General features: G+C 41.5%; 1 protein-coding gene across 8 annotated transcripts in view; it reads left to right on the plus strand.

Moving 5' to 3' along the window:
• Positions 1-22361, plus strand: part of DMXL2 (Dmx like 2) — a 250445-nt gene that overhangs the window by 25298 nt on the left and 202786 nt on the right. For all 8 annotated transcript variants that reach the window (XM_033919789.1, XM_033919792.1, XM_033919791.1 and 5 more), the window contains exons 3-4: positions 5245-5316; positions 18800-18878. In XM_033919789.1, the coding sequence (XP_033775680.1) occupies positions 5245-5316; positions 18800-18878 (151 nt within the window). The remainder of the gene's footprint in view (positions 1-5244; positions 5317-18799; positions 18879-22361) is intronic.

A 22361-nucleotide genomic window follows, 5' to 3' on the forward strand; every position in this document is an offset into this window, starting at 1 on the left:
GTGTGGGGGGGAACCCCCCACTTTACTTAATAGACATCGCGCCACATTGTGGGGGGCGTTGTGGGGGGGGTGGGGGGTTGTAACCCCCCCACATTTTACTGAAAACTTCACTTTTTCCCTGTTTTGAGGGAAAAAGTTCAGTTTACAGTAAAATGTGGAGGGTTACAACCCCCCAAACCCCCCCTAACGCCGGCGCGATGTCTATTAAGTAAACTGGGGGGGGTTCCCCAACAAACCACCCCCCCCGTCGGAGCCTCTAAAAACTGTCATTTTGTGCGGCGCGCACCTCCGCGCTGCGCTCAATTGTCGGCGCGCGCTTTTGTCTTTCGCGCCGTTGTCTATGAACCGATTATGTGCTCCTGCATTCTTTTCTTACAACTATGTTTTGTATACAGTGCACTTTGATGACATTTCTTATTGGCCTTCTTTTATGAGTACTCCTGAATTCAGAAATATGAACTATTGTCCCCAATTTGAAATGTACATTTTATCACGTCTTTTTCCTCTCATTGTTTCAGTGTATGTGGGTTCATAGACAACGGCGCGAAAGACAAAAGCGCGCGCTGACAATTGAGCGCAGCGCGGAGGCGTGCACGCCGCACAAAATTACAGTTTTTAGGGGCTCCGACGGGGGGGGGGGGGGTTGTGAATTCAGGAGTACTCATAAAAGAAGGCCAATAAGAAATGTCATAAAGTGCACTGTATACAAAACATAGTTGTAAGAAAAGAATGCAGGAGCACATAATCTGCTGTGGGAAGAAGACTGAAGTTCAGAACTCTAAAAAAACACATAGACATTAATAATGAGGGGAAAAGTTACAGCAATCTCTTGCACCTGCAGAAATAAAGGGTTTATCGTACAATATACAATAAACAAGCATGGTAGGACGCGTCCCTTCATTCAGCCAACATTCACTTCATTTGTTTACCTTTGCGCATATACAAACCAATTCTTCTCATCGGCATACACTATCCCATCTGCAACCTTCAGTAACCCACCTTCTATAGTAATAATAACACTAAAATGCACAAAGTCCTACAAGGACGGCAAACATAAAAGACAGGCCATACAGGAATCCTCCCTCTCAAAGGAGTTTCAAGAAAAATAACTGGCTCCCTGGAAACAGAAAAAAACCATGCAAATCTAGCCTGTATCTCACACAACACGTGATTATGTTCTCTACAGGCTATCTCCTCTGGAATAGTTTCCAGAGCAGCTCGAGCACCATAACAAAAAGCACAGTGCAAGGTATTCGTGTATGTTCCTATGCTCCTTGATGGCAGGAAGTATGGGGCCAATGTAGGTGTCCATGAATTCACCAAGCCTGGTCCACGCTATTTTGGACCATGTGTGCACACCGGATCTGTGCAAAACATATGGCGTGTGACGGAAGGTGGTTCGAGAAATGACAGGGTGATGAGGGTGCTGCGCGGGGGCCAGAGGAGAAAGTGCAGGGTGCAAGGGCGGGGAGGACAGAGAACGGACAACTCACCCTGAACGTAACAATAGAGCACATAAAACCATGTGAGGATTTGCAGGAGAAAGACAAAGAATAAGGAAGAAAATAATGTCTTAACCTAAAAAAAAGAATAATAAAACTCTTAACTAAAGCTAACCTACTATTGAAAAAATGTCAAACAGGAAATAAGAATAAAATGCACTGAGAATAATGAGATTCAGTCTATCAGCTCATAAATCATTCATGAAATATTTCCATAGGAGCTGGTTTAATGTCTTTATGGTGCACAAGAGGGCTCTGTCCTTGTAGCTTGACTGCAAAAGGGTAAGACACCTCAATGGTATAAGGTCCGTGGAAAGCGCGTGCTGGGAATTTGGAATGCTCTCCCGGAGGATGTTGTGACAGAGATTACTGTTCTGGGATTCAAGCGCAAGTTGGATGCACACCTTCTTGCAAATTGTATCGAGGGCTATGGTATAACTGGGTCTCCAATCAGGAGTACTTAAATGGGCCGCCGCGTGTGCGGATCACCGGACTGGATGGACCTCGGTCTGATCCGGTGAGGGCTTTTCTTATGTTCTTATGTTAAGCCAATTGTTTCCAGTTGTTTCTCTGAAAGGTGCGCTGCGTGATATTTGTGCAACCACGGCATTGGGGCCCTGGCAGACGATTTCCGCTTTTCTTCCAGCAGCTGCAGCACCGTCTGTAAGGAGAAAACAAATTCTGATATAACTTGAGGCAAAGCTTTCTGTCCTGGTTGTTGAAAAGGTGGAAAATAAGGAAGTCTTTCAGTACATAGCTGGAATGGACTGATAATGAGATCTTTAAACTGCAGTGTTTGATTTCGAACAGCATACAGGGCTGCTGGCAAATATTTGAGCCAATTTTTGGATTCCAAGGGCATAAGTTTTTTTTCAAAGCCACCTTAATTAAGTCATGTGCTTTCTCAGCATACCCATTCGCTTGCAGGCGGTAAATGGTAACGAATTTCTGTTCGATACCCAATGATTTGCATAGTTCTTGCAGAAGCTCATTTCTGAAGTGGCTTCCGTTATCAGAGATGATGGCTTCAGGAACACCATATCTACTTACAATTTCAGTGCAAATTTTTTGAGCAGCTTCCATACCAGTTTCTGATTTACAAGGACATTCCTCTATCCACTGTGAAAAGGGGCATACACATACCAACAAATATATTTTCCCTTGATTTTCAAAGATCATGTCTGTATAATCAATGGAATAGGGATGACTCCCAATGGGGTAGTAGTTCCCCTTGGGTTTGCTTTAATACATTTCGAATACTTTTGGACTACTTCTTTCAAAATGGCATCTAACTTAGGGTGCCATAAAATCATTTTGAGTCTAGCACTGAGGTGAGAAAAGGGGGCATGTGTCTTAGAATGGTAGTCCTGTGCATATAGCCACAGGGATGAAGTGGACATATAAGTTCTCATGTCTGTCGTTTTCCATAACCCTTTCAATTGTTTACAGCCTAAGTTTTGCCATGGCTGCAGTTCATCTGGCGTAACACCTTCTGTAAAAGAAACTTCAATATTATCAGGGTGATCAAGGCCACCAGCGTGCTCGATTTTAAGACTAAATGGGACATCCGCGTAGGATCCCTACGAGGGTCAAGTTAAGGAACTAGCACTCAGACTCAATGGGGTGGGTCAATAGAGTGGGCAGACTTGATGGGCTGTGGCCCTTTTCTGCCGTCATCTTTCTATGTTTCTATGTGCTCTAGTGCTGACATACAACGGAACAGTATGCTGATATGTGGTGGCCTCTTTTGCTAGGAGGTCCACATGTTGATGTGCCTGCTGATTGAAAGAAATATCTATATTGTCTTGTGCTTTTATTTTAACAATGGCTACTGGGATTGGCCTCTGCTGCAGGACTGTCATTAGATGCTCTAGTAAAGTAACATGCTGAAGGTTCAAGTGGTTTCCCTGCACTGTCAATAAATCCCCTCATCTGCCATTTATCACGATTTTCTTCGATGCATTTGATGGCATATACAGAATCAGAGTAAATGATGAGTTTCTGGTCTGGCTGTGTCTCAGGGGTTTGCAAGAGAGCTGCTAGTTCTGCAGCCTGTGTAGTAAGGGAAGCTAAAAAACTCTGTGGCGTGATGATATTCCTAAATGGACTTTCTTTGAAAGTGTCAAAGTTCCAAAGATACACTGAAATCATCCACATAAAATAATTCCATCCACATAAAAGTAAATCATCCACATATTTTGGGATCAATTCCTTTTATTTTTTGTTAGTAAGGGAAGCATAGTGTTGAGAAGGTATGTTTATTAGCCTTATACTGATATAAGAGGAGTTTGATATTTGATATAAGATTGGTGAGATTCAGTTATAAGAATGAATATGTATTTGTTTTAACTTTGAAATGTTTTTAACGTTAGTTTGCTTTAACCTAGACATTATTGTTTGCACTATTTGCACAATCCATTAACGCTGCTATTGACTTTTATATTTGTTCCGCCATTTTTGTATTGGATGGCTGGAACTTGAAGAAGATAACATGACTTATCATCGAACCACATGAATTGTTCCAGCGTTATTGGAAACCGAATCAATACATTGCTGTAAAGGATAAGCGTTTGCTTTTAATGGATAAGCTTGATAGCTTAAAAAGAGCTGTGATTCAATAAAGAATATTATGCAAGAACAACACAGCAACCACTGGGGCTAAGATACTCTTCATTTCTCACCAGTAGCGCATGTATGCACAATGAAAAAAAAAAAATCCACTACCTGGAGGGTTGTCTAGAATGCAGAGACCATCGGGCTGAGGGACGGGGCAGAGTTGGGCAAAATGGCCGTTATCAAACCTGGGAGAGCCGAGAGAGCTGGCAAGGCCGCCGGCGTGGGCTTGAAGGGAACCAGGATGGCTGGCGAGTAAAAACACACAAAAAAAAAAGCATAAAAATTGCTAAAAATTAAAAAAGAAAAGTTTTGCTACCGAGAGCATGCGCAGATCATCTACAACAATCTGTGTGGTCGGTTTGGGGTGTACCTCTGATCGGCATCATTTGCATGAGGATGCATTGTGAATCGGGTGCCCGGACACAGATCAGATTGGACACAGTAAGGGGGTTTTAGTAAATCTAGGCCTTAATCCCCCCGATTGCCCCATGTATATTTGATAGATTGTGAGCCCTCCAGGACAGACAGGGAAAAATGCTTGAGAACCTGAATAAATTCATATAAACCATTCTGAGCTCCCCTGGGAGAACAATATAGAAAATTGAATAAATAAAATTATACAAGGACCACTTTATTAGAGGATAGGAAACTGTTTAAGCTTTTTTTCCGTTTTCCTAAAATCACCTGAATGTACCTTCGAATAGAAGTGGTATATAAGAAATGTAAATGAAGAAAGAAAATAAATAAAAAACGGAAAGAGGTAAATAGTGGTGTGGCTGAGCGATTGTAATGGGGATTGTACTGGGTTCAGTATTTAACATTTATGAGCACCCTGAGAAAGAAACACCAAGTAAAGGGATCAGATTTGCAGATGAAACAAATATTTTAAGTAGTTCAAACAGCAGGCTGTGAGGAACTGTAGAAGGTATGGAGTAGCTAAATGGCAGATGAAATTTAATATGAATAGATATAAAGTGATTTACTCCATCCACGATAGTCTTACACTGCCAAGTCTCGCAAAATTTGAACAAAAGTGATTATTATACATTTATATGTTTAAAGAATTCCTCGGTCAAGAAGTAGAATATCTTACTCTGAAATATTAACTTTGTTTGTTTTATTCCAGATTGCAGCATCATATGGAAATACTGTTTGTATTTTTGAACCACTTGGCATTAACTCACATAAGAGAAACTGTGTAAGTACTTTTAGATTTATGAGATCAGATTGAGGGGATAGGCTTAAAGTACAGCCATATTTATTTTAACCTCAAATTAATAATCAAATTTTTCTTTCCATTCCTTTCTTTTAAAACTGGTTTTAGAATTCACATTTATAGATTGATGTATTCACAGCAAAACTTGATCATGTAACTAAATTCTGTCATAAGCTATATATGCACGAATACAGGATGTCCGGGGCAGTACTTGTAGAGACCTCCCAGGAAAGAGACTTGGGAGTTATGATCGATAAGTCGATGAAGCTGTCCGCACAATGTGCGGTAGCGGTGAAAAGGGCAAACAGAATGCTAGGAATGATAAAGAAGGGGGATCATGAACAGATCGGAGACGGTTATCATGCCGCTGTACCGGGCCATGGTGCGCCCTCACCTGGAGTACTGCATCCAGCATTGGTCGCCGTACATGAAGGACACGGTACTACTCGAAAGGGTCCAGAGAAGAGCGACTAAGATGGTTAAAAGGCTGGAGGAGTTGCCGTACAACGAAAGATTAGAGAAACTGGGCCTCTTCTCCTTCAAACAGAGGAGATTGAGAGGGGACATGATGGAAACATTCAAGGTACTGAAGGAAATAGACTCAGTTGATAAGGACAGGTTGTTCACCCTCTCCAAGGTAGGGTGAACGAGAGGGCACTCTCTAAAATTGAAAGGGGATAGATTCTGTACGAACGTACGGAAATTCTGCTTCACCCAGAGGGTGGTAGAAAACTGGAACGCTCTTCCGGAGTCTGTCATAGGGGAAAACACCCTCCAGGGATTCAAGACAAAGTTAGACAAGTTCCTGCTGAACCGGAATGTACTTAGGTAGGGCTAGTCTCAGGACGCTGGTCTTTGACTAGAGGGCCGCCATGTGAGTGGACTGCTGGGCACGATGGACCACTGGTCTGACCCAGCAGCAGCAATTCTTATGTTCTTAAGTATATTATTCAAGTTAGGTTGTACCTGTTGAAAAGGATTCAGGTCCCAATTCCTGCCCCATACTTTCTCTGTCTCTGTCATATGTAAGTCAGGTACCTGGGGACACATCTTAAAGACCAGAAACCATCTTTCAAATATGTCCGTCTTTTATTATGAGTTTCACATATTTATACGAATCAGGTTTGCCAGCATGTGTCAGCATGTGACGTAAGGTCACATGAAACTTTAAACACATCAGCATTTTTCCTAGCTAGAGATTGAAGTCCACTGAGGGTCAGAAAAAGCCTTAACCAGCAGAGCTTCTTAACTAAAGCTGTCTGTAAATACGGCTTAACAAAACAATTGAATTCACTTCACTACAACTCTGTTTAAACATTCATGTCAAAGAAAGAAAGACAAACATAGATGTCCTTATACCATCTTCAAAGAAGGGAAAGATAAACAGGGCCTACCTTTGCATCTTTAAACAACATATGCCTAAGGACACTTACTAAAGTTCTGATACGTGTCCGTTCAATTCCCCTCTTACGTCATGTAAATGACGTCACAAATACACAGCATGAGCTGGAAGGGAGTGATACTCTAGATATGTCTCTCAAGGAGGGGTCTTTGTAGGAGCTATAATACGAATAACACAGTACATGAGCAGTCAAGACAAGAGTGCAAATAATAAGAGATTATGCATTCAACTAAAGTGCTGATCCCAAGAATTAGATAAATCAGAGTTACATTTGAACTCAGCAAAGAGGTCTGCTAATTTCTGAATGTCCATAGTAGGACCTATATTGTCAGAAAGAAAAGTACAACAGCATAAAATACTGAGAAGAATTTAACAGAATTCTCAGCTAGAATCATATCTAGGGCCATATGATTTTGAGAACCATCTGAGAAGTGGAGCCTAATTGATCAGTAATACCTTGCAAGGCGTCCCTAGAATAGTTCACAAAGCGTTGCTGATTATAATAATTTTAACTAATCCGATCAACATTCTTATTAATAGTAATAAAGGGAATAAGGAACTCAAACCCAGCCTTAACCTGAGCTCGGGCCTTAAATTCATCTGGGACCCCTCTTGGGACCCCTATAACATCTATGTATACATGTGATCAGATTTATATCAAGACAAATAAAAGGAAAAACCATGTGAATAGGAAGGATGCCTTTCAGAAAGAATATGCAGAAGCATAGTAACCTTAACTAAAGTGCACTGGCCTATCCACTGGCTGGGTAGCTTAACAGGGAGCCAAAAGTCTCCATAAAGCCAGTAAATATCAAATCTGATGCAGCAACAATAGGGCATACCTATGAGCCAAGACAGAACAATAACCTGGGGGTAAATTACCTACAAAACTACTCTGTGTCAGATTAGAAACATGACATATGTAATTGCCCTTATAGATGATAACGGCAATATCAAGCTTTTGCTGTCCTGGCAACAAAGGGTATTTAGAACACTGCAGTGCACAAAGAGGATAGGTAAATAACCCAAAAAGGCATGGTTGGATACCAGGAGGGAGGTCCAGATGTACGGTTCCTAGATGGGGTCTAGCTTGAGCACATATGTAACAATTACTCTTATTATGTTGATCAGCAGTGAATTTCATCCATTCTAACCAAAGGTTACGTTCTGAAAACCCTACCTCAACAGCCACAATATCTTCAAAAGTGGGATTGGCAATAGCCATCATGTCAGTAAGTTTATTGAATGTAGGGGCCAGTGGGTTAGTATTTTTTGGGGCCCCCATAAAATGGCGGGAGAGGATGAGTGGAGGTAGATAGATCCCGTAAGAAAACTGATGATAGCTAGACCCACCCTTAAACCACATGTCCATAATGTACATACCTTCATCAGTAGGTCTAGGGTTGTCAATAGTAAGAGAAAGCTTAATAATTTGTGCAGGAACACTTTTCCTATAACAGTGTCCAACCTTATGAAGGGCCATACAAGTAAGCAGTGATTTACCATTTTGGTCCACTGTTTTTCAGGGTATTTTCTAGTTTATAAGCCCAGTCAGTATTAATATTCCACCCTACCACTCCCCAGAATGCACACTTATCCCCCCAACGTAAGTCAGTAACATATACATATATGTCCTTAGTTTTAGGAATCTCTGAGGACCAATGGCACAGCCTTGGGATATCAATTGATGAAAAGTCCACAATGTCACAATACTCAAAGGAGAAGGTGGCAACTTGCACACTGCTGGAATTATACCAAAGGGTAGCATACTATCGGTCTTTTCTGGATTCCAATTGAAGGACAGCCTTTGCGAGGGAGTAGTCCAGCTTGACGTCGTGTTCGCAAAGAGGTGTCGGGGGTGCTGTTTACAGCAGGAGTGTCATTTACAGATGGGTATGGGCAGAAAGTGTCGTGGACCCAGAACACATCATCCCTGTAGACCCAGTTAGAAATGATCCATACAGGGAGAAAAACTAGCAGCAGCGGTGCCAGTAAGAGAATGATAAAGTTGGTAGAATGCTGCAATGAGATCATCATGTTGTTCCACTGGAGGAGGTGAAATCTGCGCAGGGAAGACTTGCTTCTGGGGTTTTAGGTTAACCCTCTTCAAGCGACTTGCGTGGATCCAAACAGGAAACTCCTCAGTGAGTGCAGCGGGCCTGGTCACAGCGATCACAGTAGTGGGAAGGCCAAAGGGGAAATCCGTCTGCTTCCGATCCTTGGAAAGCTTCTGGACAATCACCAGGCTGGAAAAAATGGGTAGGAATCTGTGGAGAGAAAGGAGAAGTGCAAGACACGTTTCTTTGAACAAGCCCTAATATTTCAATTAGCTTTTGGACGTATTCCTCCTGTATCAAGGGAAAATCTACCCATGGGGCGGGGAAAGGTCATCCCGTGAGAATCTCAAAGGGAGAGCAGCCAGATGTCTGTGCATACAGAAAGAGATACTTGAAAAGAAATGCTTGAAAAGCATTCCAAATATCATTCAGCAGCTGTACTCCAATGTGATCCAAATAAGAGATAGAAAACAAGAGAAACCATGTTGCCTGTACTGAATGTGGCAACATGCAACAATACCAATTCATTTACTTGGCATAGCCATGGCAAAAGAGCGACAATACTCACTTACTTAAGGTTCTTAATTGAACAATCCAAAAGGATATGTTTTTTCGTGCTTCATATAACTATTATGCACTTCAGAGAGACCATACTGATGTACTGAATGTATTCAGAAATGTATACTGAATGGATCATATGTAGGGAACACCACGAAATAAATGCTGTATAAAATAAAGCTTTTTCTTATAACCCCTAACTAAACTATATTCAGAATATAAAAGCTATAGGTAAAAGAACATTGCGCAGTTAGGCTAGTAAGAAGTGGAAAAAGAGCTCTAGAAATGGCCAATATTATGTATCCTGGGGTACCCACTAAACTAAAACAAGTAAACATGACACAGACAAAACATAAAGTTTTAAGCGTGGAGCTATTACTCCATCTGTCAAGTGTGCAGGGCTGAATTTAACTCTGCAAATAAACACATTGATATAAAAAAAACCAAAACAACAAATAATGTATATCATAACCATCTCATATTTGGAAAAAGGCATAAAGCTAATGTCTCTTTGGAGCGTCTCTATCTCTGCAGTGATAAAGAGGACCCGTGGAAAACATTAGAAATATCTGTGCCAAAATGGATCTGGGATGGCTATGTATAAATCCGGAAAAAACCCATTTTAAATTAGCAAAATCCTAATTTCAGCTAAAACAATAGAAAGGAATTGTATTTTCCAATTTATTTTCAATTCACAACCGTGCCAGCTGTAATTATTGAGCTATATATCTGTATCAAGGAGCAAAAGGTCAAGAATGAAAATATCACTAGCAAGAAGTTAAAATGTCGAGCGAGCACTATGATAACCAATACCATGATATTGGGCAATGAATAAGGAAGAGCTAGCAGCTGGTATCCAGGGTTTCCCCTCTTTGCACCAAAGTCCATCCAAAAGGGCGGCTTTGGGCACCTGCCAAACGCCAGGCATCAAATTCAGAGGAAGCTGTGAAAAAAGAGAGGAAGAGAATCCTGTTCACCCGTGAGACCCAAAAGCCCATTTAAAAGAAGGGCTTGGACATCGTGAAAAGTATGAAGGGTAATGGGGTGACCTAGGATCAGAGAAGTAACCATCTCTACCACAATAGCACAAGCAGCCAGGGCTTTCTTGAACAGGAGTGACTATAAAAAAAGGCAACAGAGCGTAATTTACCGCCATGTTCTCCCTTCATGGTGTTACAATAGTCCCAAACAAAGAGATAAAACATGTGGGCATAAGCAGGAAAACCCAAACTTGAGCTAGAAACCAAAGCACATCTTAAATGTCCAACATTTCATAAGTCCATCTGATAAGAGCAGTCATTTCAGAAACCAGGGTCTGTCTCAAAATCTGGTCATAGAAGGAACAAGCAGAGATCCATTGGCGGCAGTGACCAATCATAGCAAGAAAAGTAAGCATGTCTTTCTTGTTAGCTGGGCGGGGCAGAACAGCAGCAATGCAGAAAGTGCAGATTTTCCTTTGACCATGAGACAGGACAAAACCCAGGTATTTCACTTCAGATGTACACCAGTGCAGTTTATTTCATGACACCTTGTGACCACACACAGACAATCATTATAAAAGATGCAAACGATCAATCGGACAGGTCTCCTGAATTATGGAACACAAAAAGTTGTACAAAATGAGAATAGGACCATGAGGGGCAGTGCATGACTTGTAGAATAGCCCGAAGGACATTCCACACTAGGTATACTGTTGCTTAAAGGTGAAGGCAAAAAAAGAGCTGAAAAGCCTCACCAAAGGGACTAAAAATAAAGCATTCTTTAGGAAAATGACAGAAAAAATCATTGGCTGCCGGTGGAATGGTGGAAGAAACATAAGGGCAATGAGAATTACCAAAACATTAACAGCCCGAAAATCTAGGACGAAACAGGGAATGCCATCAGCTTTGGCAACAAGAGCGATGGGCGTATTATAAGAAGAGATGGTGGTTTTGATAATGCCGGAGAAAAGTCAAGAGACGAGCAGTGGAATCTCACCTTACTGCTTTATAAAACCAAGAATGAGTAACTTCAAAGAAGCACTATAGGGGGTCAGTGGAAGCCCAAACAGAGAAGTCTGGGGGAAGGGACAAAAACATTCATGCACAGACCCTGATAATGAAAGCAAAGAACAGATTAGCTTTGCTCTGCACAAGAAAGAAAACCTTTAAAACGGAATTTTTTCTTTTTCTTGTTTCTTTTTTTAACTACAAGGGAAAGATCTTAGACTGGTTCAAACAGCGCATTCAATTCATTCCACATAACAGCCTGTCCTACCTCAGTATTAAACATTGGTGACACAGAAAGATGGGAGCTGAAGGAAAAATGTCATACACACACACAGCCGTACAAGTCTCATTTGTCTAGGAGTAACCTAAGTGCCTTATGACTCATTACAAAGCCAATATAACAATGCAAAAATATTCGCTTATCTTACCTTATAAGCGAGGTACAGTAATAGGAGACAATAAAATCTTATACTCTATAAAAGTTTTAACCTTACAAATGACAGAGTGGGCAGGGGGGTTCTATAAATAATTTCATTCTTCCCGAAAGAATGGCAGCTGCTTATATATATGAGGGGCGCTTACCGAAAGTACCCCGAGATTTTTCCCAAAAAAACTCCATAATAGAACCCAAAGCTTGAACTTAAAATAAAGGGTTGGGTACAGGTCACCACTACCCAGTGAGTATTAAAGAACAGAAAAAATTCAGAAATACTCACAAAATACCGGTGATATCATCTGCCCATCGCGGACAAGCCCCCAACTGAAAAGGATTCAGGTCCCAATTCCTGCCCCATACTTTCTCTGTCTCTGTCATATGTAAGTCAGGTACCTGGGGACACATCTTAAAGACCAGAAACCATCTTTCAAATATGTCCGTCTTTTATTATGAGTTTCACATATTTATACGAATCAGGTTTGCCAGCATGTGTCAGCATGTGACGTAAGGTCACATGAAACTTTAAACACATCAGCATTTTTCCTAGCTAGAGATTGAAGTCCACTGAGGGTCAGAAAAAGCCTTAACCAGCAGAGCTTCTTAACTAAAGCTGTCTGTAAATACGGCTTAACAAAACAATTGAATTCACTTCACTACAACTCTGTTTAAACATTCATGTCAAAGAAAGAAAGACAAACATAGATGTCCTTATACCATCTTCAAAGAAGGGAAAGATAAACAGGGCCTACCTTTGCATCTTTAAACAACATATGCCTAAGGACACTTACTAAAGTTCTGATACGTGTCCGTTCACCTGTTACAAGACATTGTTTGGCATTATACCTGATTATATTGTTGATAACTTTAAATTTACTGACAGAAAATGTTTTTCTTGGCATTTTAGATTATTTACATTTCCTACTGTAAAAGGTTGCATATACAAAATAATTTTCTATAGAACTTTATCTTTCAAGCTGGATCATGGGATAAACCCTTTTCTGTCTTCATAACAAACTCAACTCCTATCTTTCCTTTAGAGCAAGGGTGTCAAACTCAATCACATTAAGGGGCCGAAATCCAAAACACAGGCTGAGTCACAGGGCAGACTCCGCCCAATCTGTGCCTCAGTCCCCATTTTTCCATTCATTTTTCATATATACTGTGGGACAAGGATCCTGGCTAGGCCAAATGGCTTCGCTGAATCCAAGTCCTGAGTTTAAAATAAGGATAGTGGAACACAGGTTTCTTATTGTATCCCAGAAATTGTACACAAAAGGTCCAGGTTGTTCAAACAAAACCACTTTAATGAAATATCCAAAAGTTTCAAACAACAAAAACATGTCAGGATTTTGGCATGAGTGGAAAACAAACTTTCAAGAATTTCCTTCACTCTTCTTAAGGAAGCAAATAAATCCCGCTCCAGCACCAACCGTGCTTTCAGAGTTAGTCCTGGCTATCAATACAAAAATCCTTAATTTAGTCTTATGGCCATATTCATGGCTTCAGCAAACAGAGCAAGGACTTAATACGTTGTCAATAGACTAGACTATAAGAAATCTCTTAGGCTCTCAGATGCCTGCGTTAGCATTAGCATAGTGTTATAAGCTAACTTATTGCAGGAAGTATGGTATCTTTCATCGAGCTCTAGAGTTCTTCGTTCAAAATTATTTTTTAAGGTTTTTAAATGCAAGTTAAAACATATAAAAGCAAAAACCGGCACATCCTCTTGGATGTACGTTTTCTTTATCAATACAGAAAAATCGTAAATCTGAAAAATCATGTTGTTTTGTCATACAGTGCTCAACTAAGGGTGCATTTTGCCTATTACATTTAAGGCTAGACCGGTGTTCTGTCATTCTTACCCTAAAAGAACGGGTAGACATGCCCACTTAATTTAGTCTTCTGGCCATACTCATGGCTTAACAAAACAGTCCAAGCACCTAGCACCACTTTCTTGTAAAAGGTTCTCTCTGGCTCTGACTCTGTCCCTGTTGGGTAAAGCCAAAACCCCAACAGGTTGAGAGAAGAGGAGCCTGTTCACCACAGGTGTTGCCGCCCTCCCCATAGAGAAGCTCTGGTGTAAGTTCTGCAGCTCCCAGCACAAGTCAGAGCAGTGCACAAACTGCTCCAAACCATAAATTCAAAAGTTCAAAAAAAAACAAGGAAAACTTCTGGGCTTAATAGCCTACTCACACTCCATTAAGTGTTCCTCCCAGTTAGGTAGGTCATAATCCACCTGGCATTCCATGTCTTGTTCCTCAGGCTGGACTTCTGGTTCCTCCATTTTCCAATCTTCAGGGAAACTTTCTTGTGCTGACCATGGTTCAATTGGAAGGACTGGCTTCCTTCCCAGCTTTTGCTCAGCTTCCTGTCCCAGCTGCCTCTCTTCTCTATCTGACGAGGAAAGCTCTGTAAAAGGGAGCCTCGGCAACAAACCACGCCCCCTCCTAGCAGGGTTAGCCAAATTATTAAAGGGCCCTGTCCTTTCAGTAATAGCCTGAGCTTTGGATGCTCTTAAAGGGACAGGCACCTTCCTAAAGCTTTTCACAGGATTTTCACCTCGCTCGGATGTTTCCTAGACCTGGTCACTGGGTTTTTACTGGGGCTTACAGGGACTTTCCCCTTGGATTCAGCAGGACTAGCCAGATCCTTGTCACAATACACATACAATATAATCTGATTAGCAACACATAATGGTTAACCATAAAATTAAACTACACAAAGCACACTGTATGCTTCTCAACATTCATTCCTATCAGAACACAGATAACCCCTATGCAAATATGAAACAAAAAGCTAAAAGTACTAATATATACAAATGAAACCCTAAGATTCAATACTCTACATGCAGTACAACCCCCAGAGAAATAGAAACAAATGCATTTCTTCCTGAACAGTGCAAAATATAGACAGCAGATGAAAATTCTCAAAATTGACACAATTCAATCACTAAATTAAAAATAAAATCATTCCCCCTACCTTTGTTGTCTCTCTCCCTCCATGTTGTGCCTCAACTAGGTGCCTCCCTCCGGCACCCCTGCCACCCATGTACTAGCTGCCACTGGTTTCATTACCTCATTTTGGGGTGTTAACAATGGGGAATGAGTCTGTCCTTTAGGATAGGATACTTTGTAGTGACTCAGATCTGCTACTGACAGAGACAGGATGCCAGGTTTGATGGGCCATTGGTTTGACTCAGCTTCCCATTCCCTGTTTAAATGCTGTCAAGTGCTTTGACTGACATTATAAATAGATTGGAGAGTAGCACGAGAGAAACTGGCATGATGATCTGCCAGTTGAGCTGGAGGTCAGAACCTAAGAGAAATGATAGAGGAGAAAAAAAACCTTCACCTCCACCTCATCCCACCCAGTTGGTCAAGTCTTATATCTTACTTGAGTATTAATCGGGCTCCAAATGGTAAATATTTAAGCATCTATAAATGGGTACCGTACAATGCCAGTATCCTAGCACTAGATCCTTACCTACCAGAACATAAACCATAAGTAGCATGATTTAATCTACTAGCCTTATTTCTCTTAAGCCTTTCAGTCTCTTTGACCACTATATATAAGATGGCTCTCTTAACTAACTATCTGATTTGGGTCCTTATGGTCTATTGGATGTGCTACAAAAGCAGGTCAGTTGCAGCATTTTTTGCTATCCCTATCCCATTACTTATAAGATCTCGCCCAACTAACTCAGAACATCTTAGAGCCGATAAACATTCTCTTTACGACTGTTCAGAATGGGGTCCCTTCCAAATCCCAGTTGTACCCCCTTCACAAAAATCAAGCAGACCCTTTTGCAAAAGACAGCGGAAACTGAGAAAGATTACCTATTCTGTAACCACCGACGCTCCTTACCATCAAAATCTTCACGGTTTCTACTTAAATATACATTCTATTAGGAACAAGTCACAGCTGGTCAAAGACTGGCTGGAAGAAGCCAACCCCGACTTTGTTCTAACTGAAACTTGGTTGGTCTCAGAAAACGACATTATTATATGTGACTGTCTACCTCCTGGGTTTAAAATTTTATCTCTACCTAGAAGCAGAGGTAAAGGGGGAGGATTAGCTATCATCTTAAAAGAATCATTCAAGTCTACAATCCTAGCCTCAAATTCCTCAGTGAACCTTGAAATCATTTCTTGTAAACTCTGGTCAGATCAGTTAGAAGATGCTCTAATAATTACCCTATTCTACATTCCTCCTAAGAAATGGCCCGCAGCCAAAGACATTTTCTACAAATTTCTCCTTACAAACTCTACACTAGGCCCACACAACCTACTGACAGGTGATCTAAACATTCACCTAGAGCAGACAGAGCAGGGTGACTCCAAAGATCTAATATCCTTCATTTCTTCACTAGATTTCTTTGTGCCGCCTCCAGAAAAGACCCATCAAAAAGGCCACCAGCTAGATCTAGTCACTTTTTCCACCAAAGAACTTACCAATCCCAAGATTTACTGGAATCAAGCCATATGGACTGACTCTCTATGGTCAGACCACCATTTATGCAATTTCCAATTTAGCTGGCAAATAAGACGCTCCCCAACCAAACCCAAGGTGGCAAAAAGACCAAATAAAATGGTAGCTAGCAGAGGTATGGTGAACCCAATAGAATTCTGGTCACACTGTGACTTAACTTCTAGCCCAGACTTAGACTCCTTTTTGGCGGATTCTTGGACCAACATGAGTACACAGATATTAAACAAAATGGCCCCCACTAAACTAAGAAAAATAAGAAACAAGAATCTGGATGGCTGGTACGACACCGAGTTAGGAAATATGAAATGTGAGTTACGGAAACTCGAAAGACAATGGTTGAAATCAGGGGACAATGTGGGGAGGTCAAATTGGAGACTAAAATTAAATGAATACAAAAAACTAATAATAAAGAAATGCACTAACTTTTACGCCCAAAAAATCGGATCGCCGAACACCAACAGTAGAAATCTCTTTGAATTAGTCAACAATCTCTATGACATACAGGCCCTCTCATGTTCTACCCTAGATTCCCCACCATCTACAGATGATCTGGCTGAATTTTTCAACAACAAAATCATCAATCTGAGATCCAAACTAGCGGGCTCCTCAACCAACCATTTGAACTACCCAGTTGCCCAACACAAAGATGATCCTAGGGTAGATATGGCCTGGAATAATTTCACTACCCCATCCTGGCAACAGTTCTCTAAATTTTACATGAAATACGCCGTCTCCTACTGCAGATTAGACTGCTGCCCCCCAAACATTATGAAAGTTGCTCCAGTCTCATTTAAAGCCAAATTATACAACTGGCTCTCCTCTCTCTTACTAACCGGTACTTTCCCTGAGGATTTAGGCCAGATTTTGATCACCCCAATCGTCAAAAATCCTAGAGAATCTACCAAACTGACATCTAACTACAGAACAATTGCGAGCACTCCCTTGTTCGTTAAGCTAATGGAAGGATTGGTCAACCAGGAACTAGTAATGTATCTGGACAAATTTAGCATACTGCAAGACAATCAGTCTGGTTTTCGTTCTGGATTCAGCACTGAAACTGTCATGGCATCATTACTGGATTTCCGCCATACCTTATTCAGTCAGGGTACCAGTGCTCTAATTCTGCAACTAGACCTAAGTAGTGCCTTCGATCTGGTTGACCATGCAATTCTGATTGACTGTCTAGAGTCAATTGGTCTTTCAGGTAACGTGTTAAAATAGTTTTGGGGTTTCTTGAGCAAACGGTCATATCAAGTCCATAGTGACAATAAAAAATCCTTTAGCTGGGTAAAGTCTTGCGGAGTCCCGCAAGGCTCTCCTCTTTCCCCTACATTATACAACATCTACCTTGCCTCATTGGGGAACTTACTACAAAGCTTAAAAATTAAATTTTACATCTATGCTGACGATATCACCATTGTTATTCCCCTTACTACTCTGACCCCCGAGACTAAGATTCATCTATCATCCATTCTAAAGCAAATCGAACTATGGATGACTGAATTCAAATTGAAGCTCAACATTGACAAAACCAAATTTTTCCTTGCAAGCCCTAACAACAAAATCAAAGACACAGCGATTTCCTTGAATGGTCAGGATTTCCTTATTGACCACTCCATTAAAATCCTGGAGGTCACCCTGGTTAAAAAATGCTTTTCGGTACTATGGAAACTCAGAACCATCAAAAAATACTTTGATGTAACATCCTTCCGCTTACTGGTTCAATATTCCATCCCAAGCTTGCTCGATTATTGAATCCTTCAAAAAAATCATTCTAAGACTCAGAGTCATTCAAAATTCGGCAGTTCGACTAATTTTTGGGCTGAAGAAATGGGAACACATAAGCCCCTATTATCAAAAACTCCTTTGGCTGCTCCAGGAGGTGCGAATCCTGTTTAAGTTCTCTTGTGTGTGTTATAAATCAATACTTGGTCTGGCCCCCACTTACCTAGTTTCCCATTTTAATCTGGCAAGTTCTTTTAGGTCCACACGAAGAATACATCTGTTTACCTATCCGACAATTAAAGCCTGCCACTACAAAAGATTCTTGGACAGAACTCTTGCCTTCCAGGCAGGCAAATGGAACGATTGGCTTAGTAACTTTATCATGCTCTACTCATCCTACTTCAGTTTCAAAAAATTGGTAAAAACGAGTTTGTTCAATTGATTTGTAAACTAAGAATCTACACAGCTCTGCTAAGAACAATATAGCTTTCCAATTCTTTCATTATGTAAGACTGTACTGTTGACTTTGATTGTAACCTTGTCGCTGATTGTCCAGCGCTTCTTGCTGTAAATCGCCTCGAGCTTCCATGGCTTTGGCGGTATATAAGAATAAAATTATTATTATTATTATTTATTATGTATGCATCTAAGATTTTCCAATTTCTGAGGGCTTGGGTTTATTTTTTTCTTTAGTGGTTTACTTGCTTATGTTAATAAAATATTTAATTGTTTTCTAGTGATTTTTTGTTTGTTTATACTGTTAATCTGTGTACTAATCATTTTTTTCCATGATTTTTCTTTTATATCCTAGCAACTAAATTATCAGTGGCTCAGGACAGGCCAGTTTTTTCTCAGTTCTGTCACTTACAACTTAGCTTGGAATCCTCAAGGTAATGTAAAATTGTAAATTATATGTACTAAGATTTTTCCAGAGCATACAAGCCATGTACAAAATTATTTTGTTTTATTCCTTAATGTTCTTGCGATGGGGGTAACTGGGAAAAGCTAAATAATATTGCTTAGAACTAATTCAGATTAGCCCAAAATCTGTATAAACAAACTGCACTAATGCATTTAGCATACACTAGCATGCATTAATGCATGTTATTAACCACAGGTCATGTTTTATTTAGTTAATAATGCATGTGAATGGCATTAGTGCACTTTAGTAAATCAGTTTTACCCCGTGGCATGCCAAACATGCCCACAATTCATCCCTAATAATTTAAGCCAATTATGAAGTGCTAATTGCTTGTTGCTTGCTGATTAAACTTTTTAAACAAGTTAGATGCCTAGATTGGCTAGGTGTGCCAAGCTAGGTGCCAAAATTCATCACCCAGAAGAAGTGGTGGATTTAGAGGCTGTGTCTGAATTCAAAAGGGCCTGGGATCTTTCGGAGAGAGAAAGAGATAATGTCCAAGCTCATAATTGGAAAAAAAAATTGGGAGATAGGCGCTTATTGGAATTGTTGGGATGTTCATATCTTGTTCTCTATCTCTGTCTTATCTTTTCTTTCTTTACCATTTTTAATTCTGTTTTTCTCAGGTACTTTAGTTAGATTGTGAGCCTTTGGGACAGTTAGAGAACTTCCAAGTACCTATCTTTATTTATTTTATTTTATTGTATCTTTAATGTATCTTTATTGTAAACCGCTTTGAACCTCACGGTATAGCGGTATATAAGAAATAAATTAAATTAAAATTAAAACTTATCTTCTTAGGCACGATTCTACAAAAGATAGTCACCTAACACCAAAGTAGGCCTGTTTAGGGGTGGGGAAAGACTTAGGCGCCGTTAGGCGTGATTCTCTAAAGGTCTTGGGTACCTATAATGTAAGTCTTTAAAACCCTGGCCTAAATTAAGGCACATGAGGTTTTTACTTAGGCATCACTATGTACATTTCTGTAATGGGCGCCTAAGTGTGACTGACATATAATAGGTGTCTAACTTTAGGTGCCTGTCTTTTTTTATGTGCCAGTTGACTCTGGCCCTAACCCCCTCCCATCCCACAAATATCTGAATAAAACTACATGGTTGTCTCTAGAAAACAGCACCTGCTATGGGAAAATCGAGTAGTGTTAGTCTTAAGTAGGCTAGTGAACTATAGAGAGGACGACCCAGGCTCATAAGCCACTCTAACCACTACATTTATGGTGGAAAGTGTGAGCCCATAAAAACTCTACTTTACTGCCATGTAGGTACCACCTACAACCATAACAACTACTGAGGAGGTATAGTATGTTTTAGAGGAGTTTTGGAGGTCTCATATAAATTATAAGGGGTAATGGTAAGATGTACATCTGGCATCTTTTCTTTGAAGGTAACAGCAGTGCCCTCTAAGATGCCCCTCTGCTCTTTTGGCATGTCTGTTTGGCCTGTCCATCACAATGCTGGCCCTTCCCACATTCAAATGGTCTGGATTTGGACATTTTGAACTTGGGTGTTTTTATAGTTGAAAATGGCGAACAAAGTTAAACGTTCTAAGGTTGGACGTCTTGACGGCCAAGATGTCTAGATAGGCAATTTTCAAAAAAACAAAAAAAATGGACGACTAGTTTCAAAAATGGTTGTTTTTTCGCCATTTGGACATTTGGACGCCGTAGGAAACCCGATGGGAACGGAAGTAGATGCGATAGGTTTGGTGGGTGTAGTTGTTCTGATAGGTTTTACTTCCCTTATCCTTTTGTTTTTTGGGGTGCGTTGATGTCTTCCATTGCTTGAGATTACCTTGATCTGATTTTCTCTATCTTCTTGTTGGTTGATTATGAACCTAGTGTGTAAAGCAGGGTAATGGGTTAAGTGTAGCTGTGGATAGAGTGACTTAACCTCCTTAATGTTATTGCATATTAAATAGATTAGTAGGAGCAATAGGAGATGCATGCTTGTAGGTTAAACTGACTTCTTCTTGTCCTAATGGCTATTTGATACTTCCTGTTTCTAGGATAATTAATTAACGGTGAATCAGATAGGTGAGTTTAAGTTTCCTGCTGGTTCGGGGGAGGGGGCGGATCGCATGCCTGCAGGCTCGGGCTCGGCCTCCTGCCTTTCTCTTCTGCTGCCCGCTGGTATCTATGCTGATTTATAAGTTTCCCCGCTGGTATTGGTGCTGGTTCTTGAGTTTCCCCGCTGGTTCGGGGATGGGCGGATCAATTCTCTTGCCTGCAGGGTCGGGCTCCTGCCTCCGCTGGTATCGATGCTGATTTATAAATTTCCCCGCTGGTGTTGGTGCTAGTTTTGAGTTTCCCCGCTGGATTGGGGGATGGGAGGGTCAATTCACTTGCCTGCAGGGTGGGGTTTCTGCCTGCTGGTATTGGTGCTGATTTTTAAGTTTCCCCGCTAGTTTCCCCGGGAGAAGGGTGGATCAATTCGCTGGTATCGGTGTTGGTATCGGTGCTGGTATTGCTGCTGATTTTTAAATTTCCCTGCTGGTATCAGTATTGATTTATAGGTTTCCCTGTTGGTTCGGGGGATGGGGAATCAATTTGTTTGCTTGCAGGATCGGGCTCCTGCTTCAATCCCCTGCCCTCTAGTATCAGTGCCGATCCTCCTGGTTTCCCGCGGACTGTCTGCTCAAGGGGCGGGCTCCCACTCTCCCTCTCCTCCTCACGATGGTTCCGCAATGAAGCTCAATGCCACTGAAGGCCGACGAAGGCAGCAGAAGCCTCCGCGGCGCTTCCCGTTCGGCTCCCCGGCACAGCGCTTGGGAGCGCGGTTGCTCAGATCCCAACCTCGGATCGTGTCTCTCTGCTCCACCACTACGTCCAGACGGGGAGCGCTGCTGTTGTGGGCAGCGGCGGCGCTGGTGGGGAGAGTGGCACTGCTGTAGGTCTCCTGCGGTGGCCTCGGCCCTGATCTTGGCTCTCTGCTGTGCCCTTGCCTCGGCTCTATGCTGCGTGGTGCAGCTCTCTACTGTGGCACGTGGGCGATTCTTCTCTACCAGGACGCGCGGGCCAGGTGGGCCGAAGGTCAGGTGGATGCCGGACGGGCTGATGTTAGGCTGGGATCGACAGTGGTGGTTCCCGTGGCGTCCTGGCCTTGGCTCTCCGCCGCCTCACTGCCCCAGCTCCTGGTTGCAGCATGCGGCTTTCCACCCAGCGCCCGAAGGCTCTCTGCCACGATGCAGCGGTTGAAGGCGATCGAAAGTGATCAAAAAGGCCAAAGGCACTCGTCTAACTGAAATTAAATGAAATTGAAGGTAAACAAAATTAAATGAAACTAAAAACTAAAAATAAAAAAGAACGAGTAGCGCGAAAATGAGCGAGTAGCGTGACCTCCTTGCTCCTTGCTACCCTGCTTCTCCCTTCCCTCCTCCCCTGCCCAGCAGCACCTCTTCTCCCTTCCTTTTACCTCCCCCCACCCATCAGTACCCCCTC

This window comes from Geotrypetes seraphini, chromosome 14, assembly GCF_902459505.1.
Source record: "Geotrypetes seraphini chromosome 14, aGeoSer1.1, whole genome shotgun sequence".
In the NCBI taxonomy this organism is placed as follows: domain Eukaryota; kingdom Metazoa; phylum Chordata; class Amphibia; order Gymnophiona; family Dermophiidae; genus Geotrypetes; species Geotrypetes seraphini.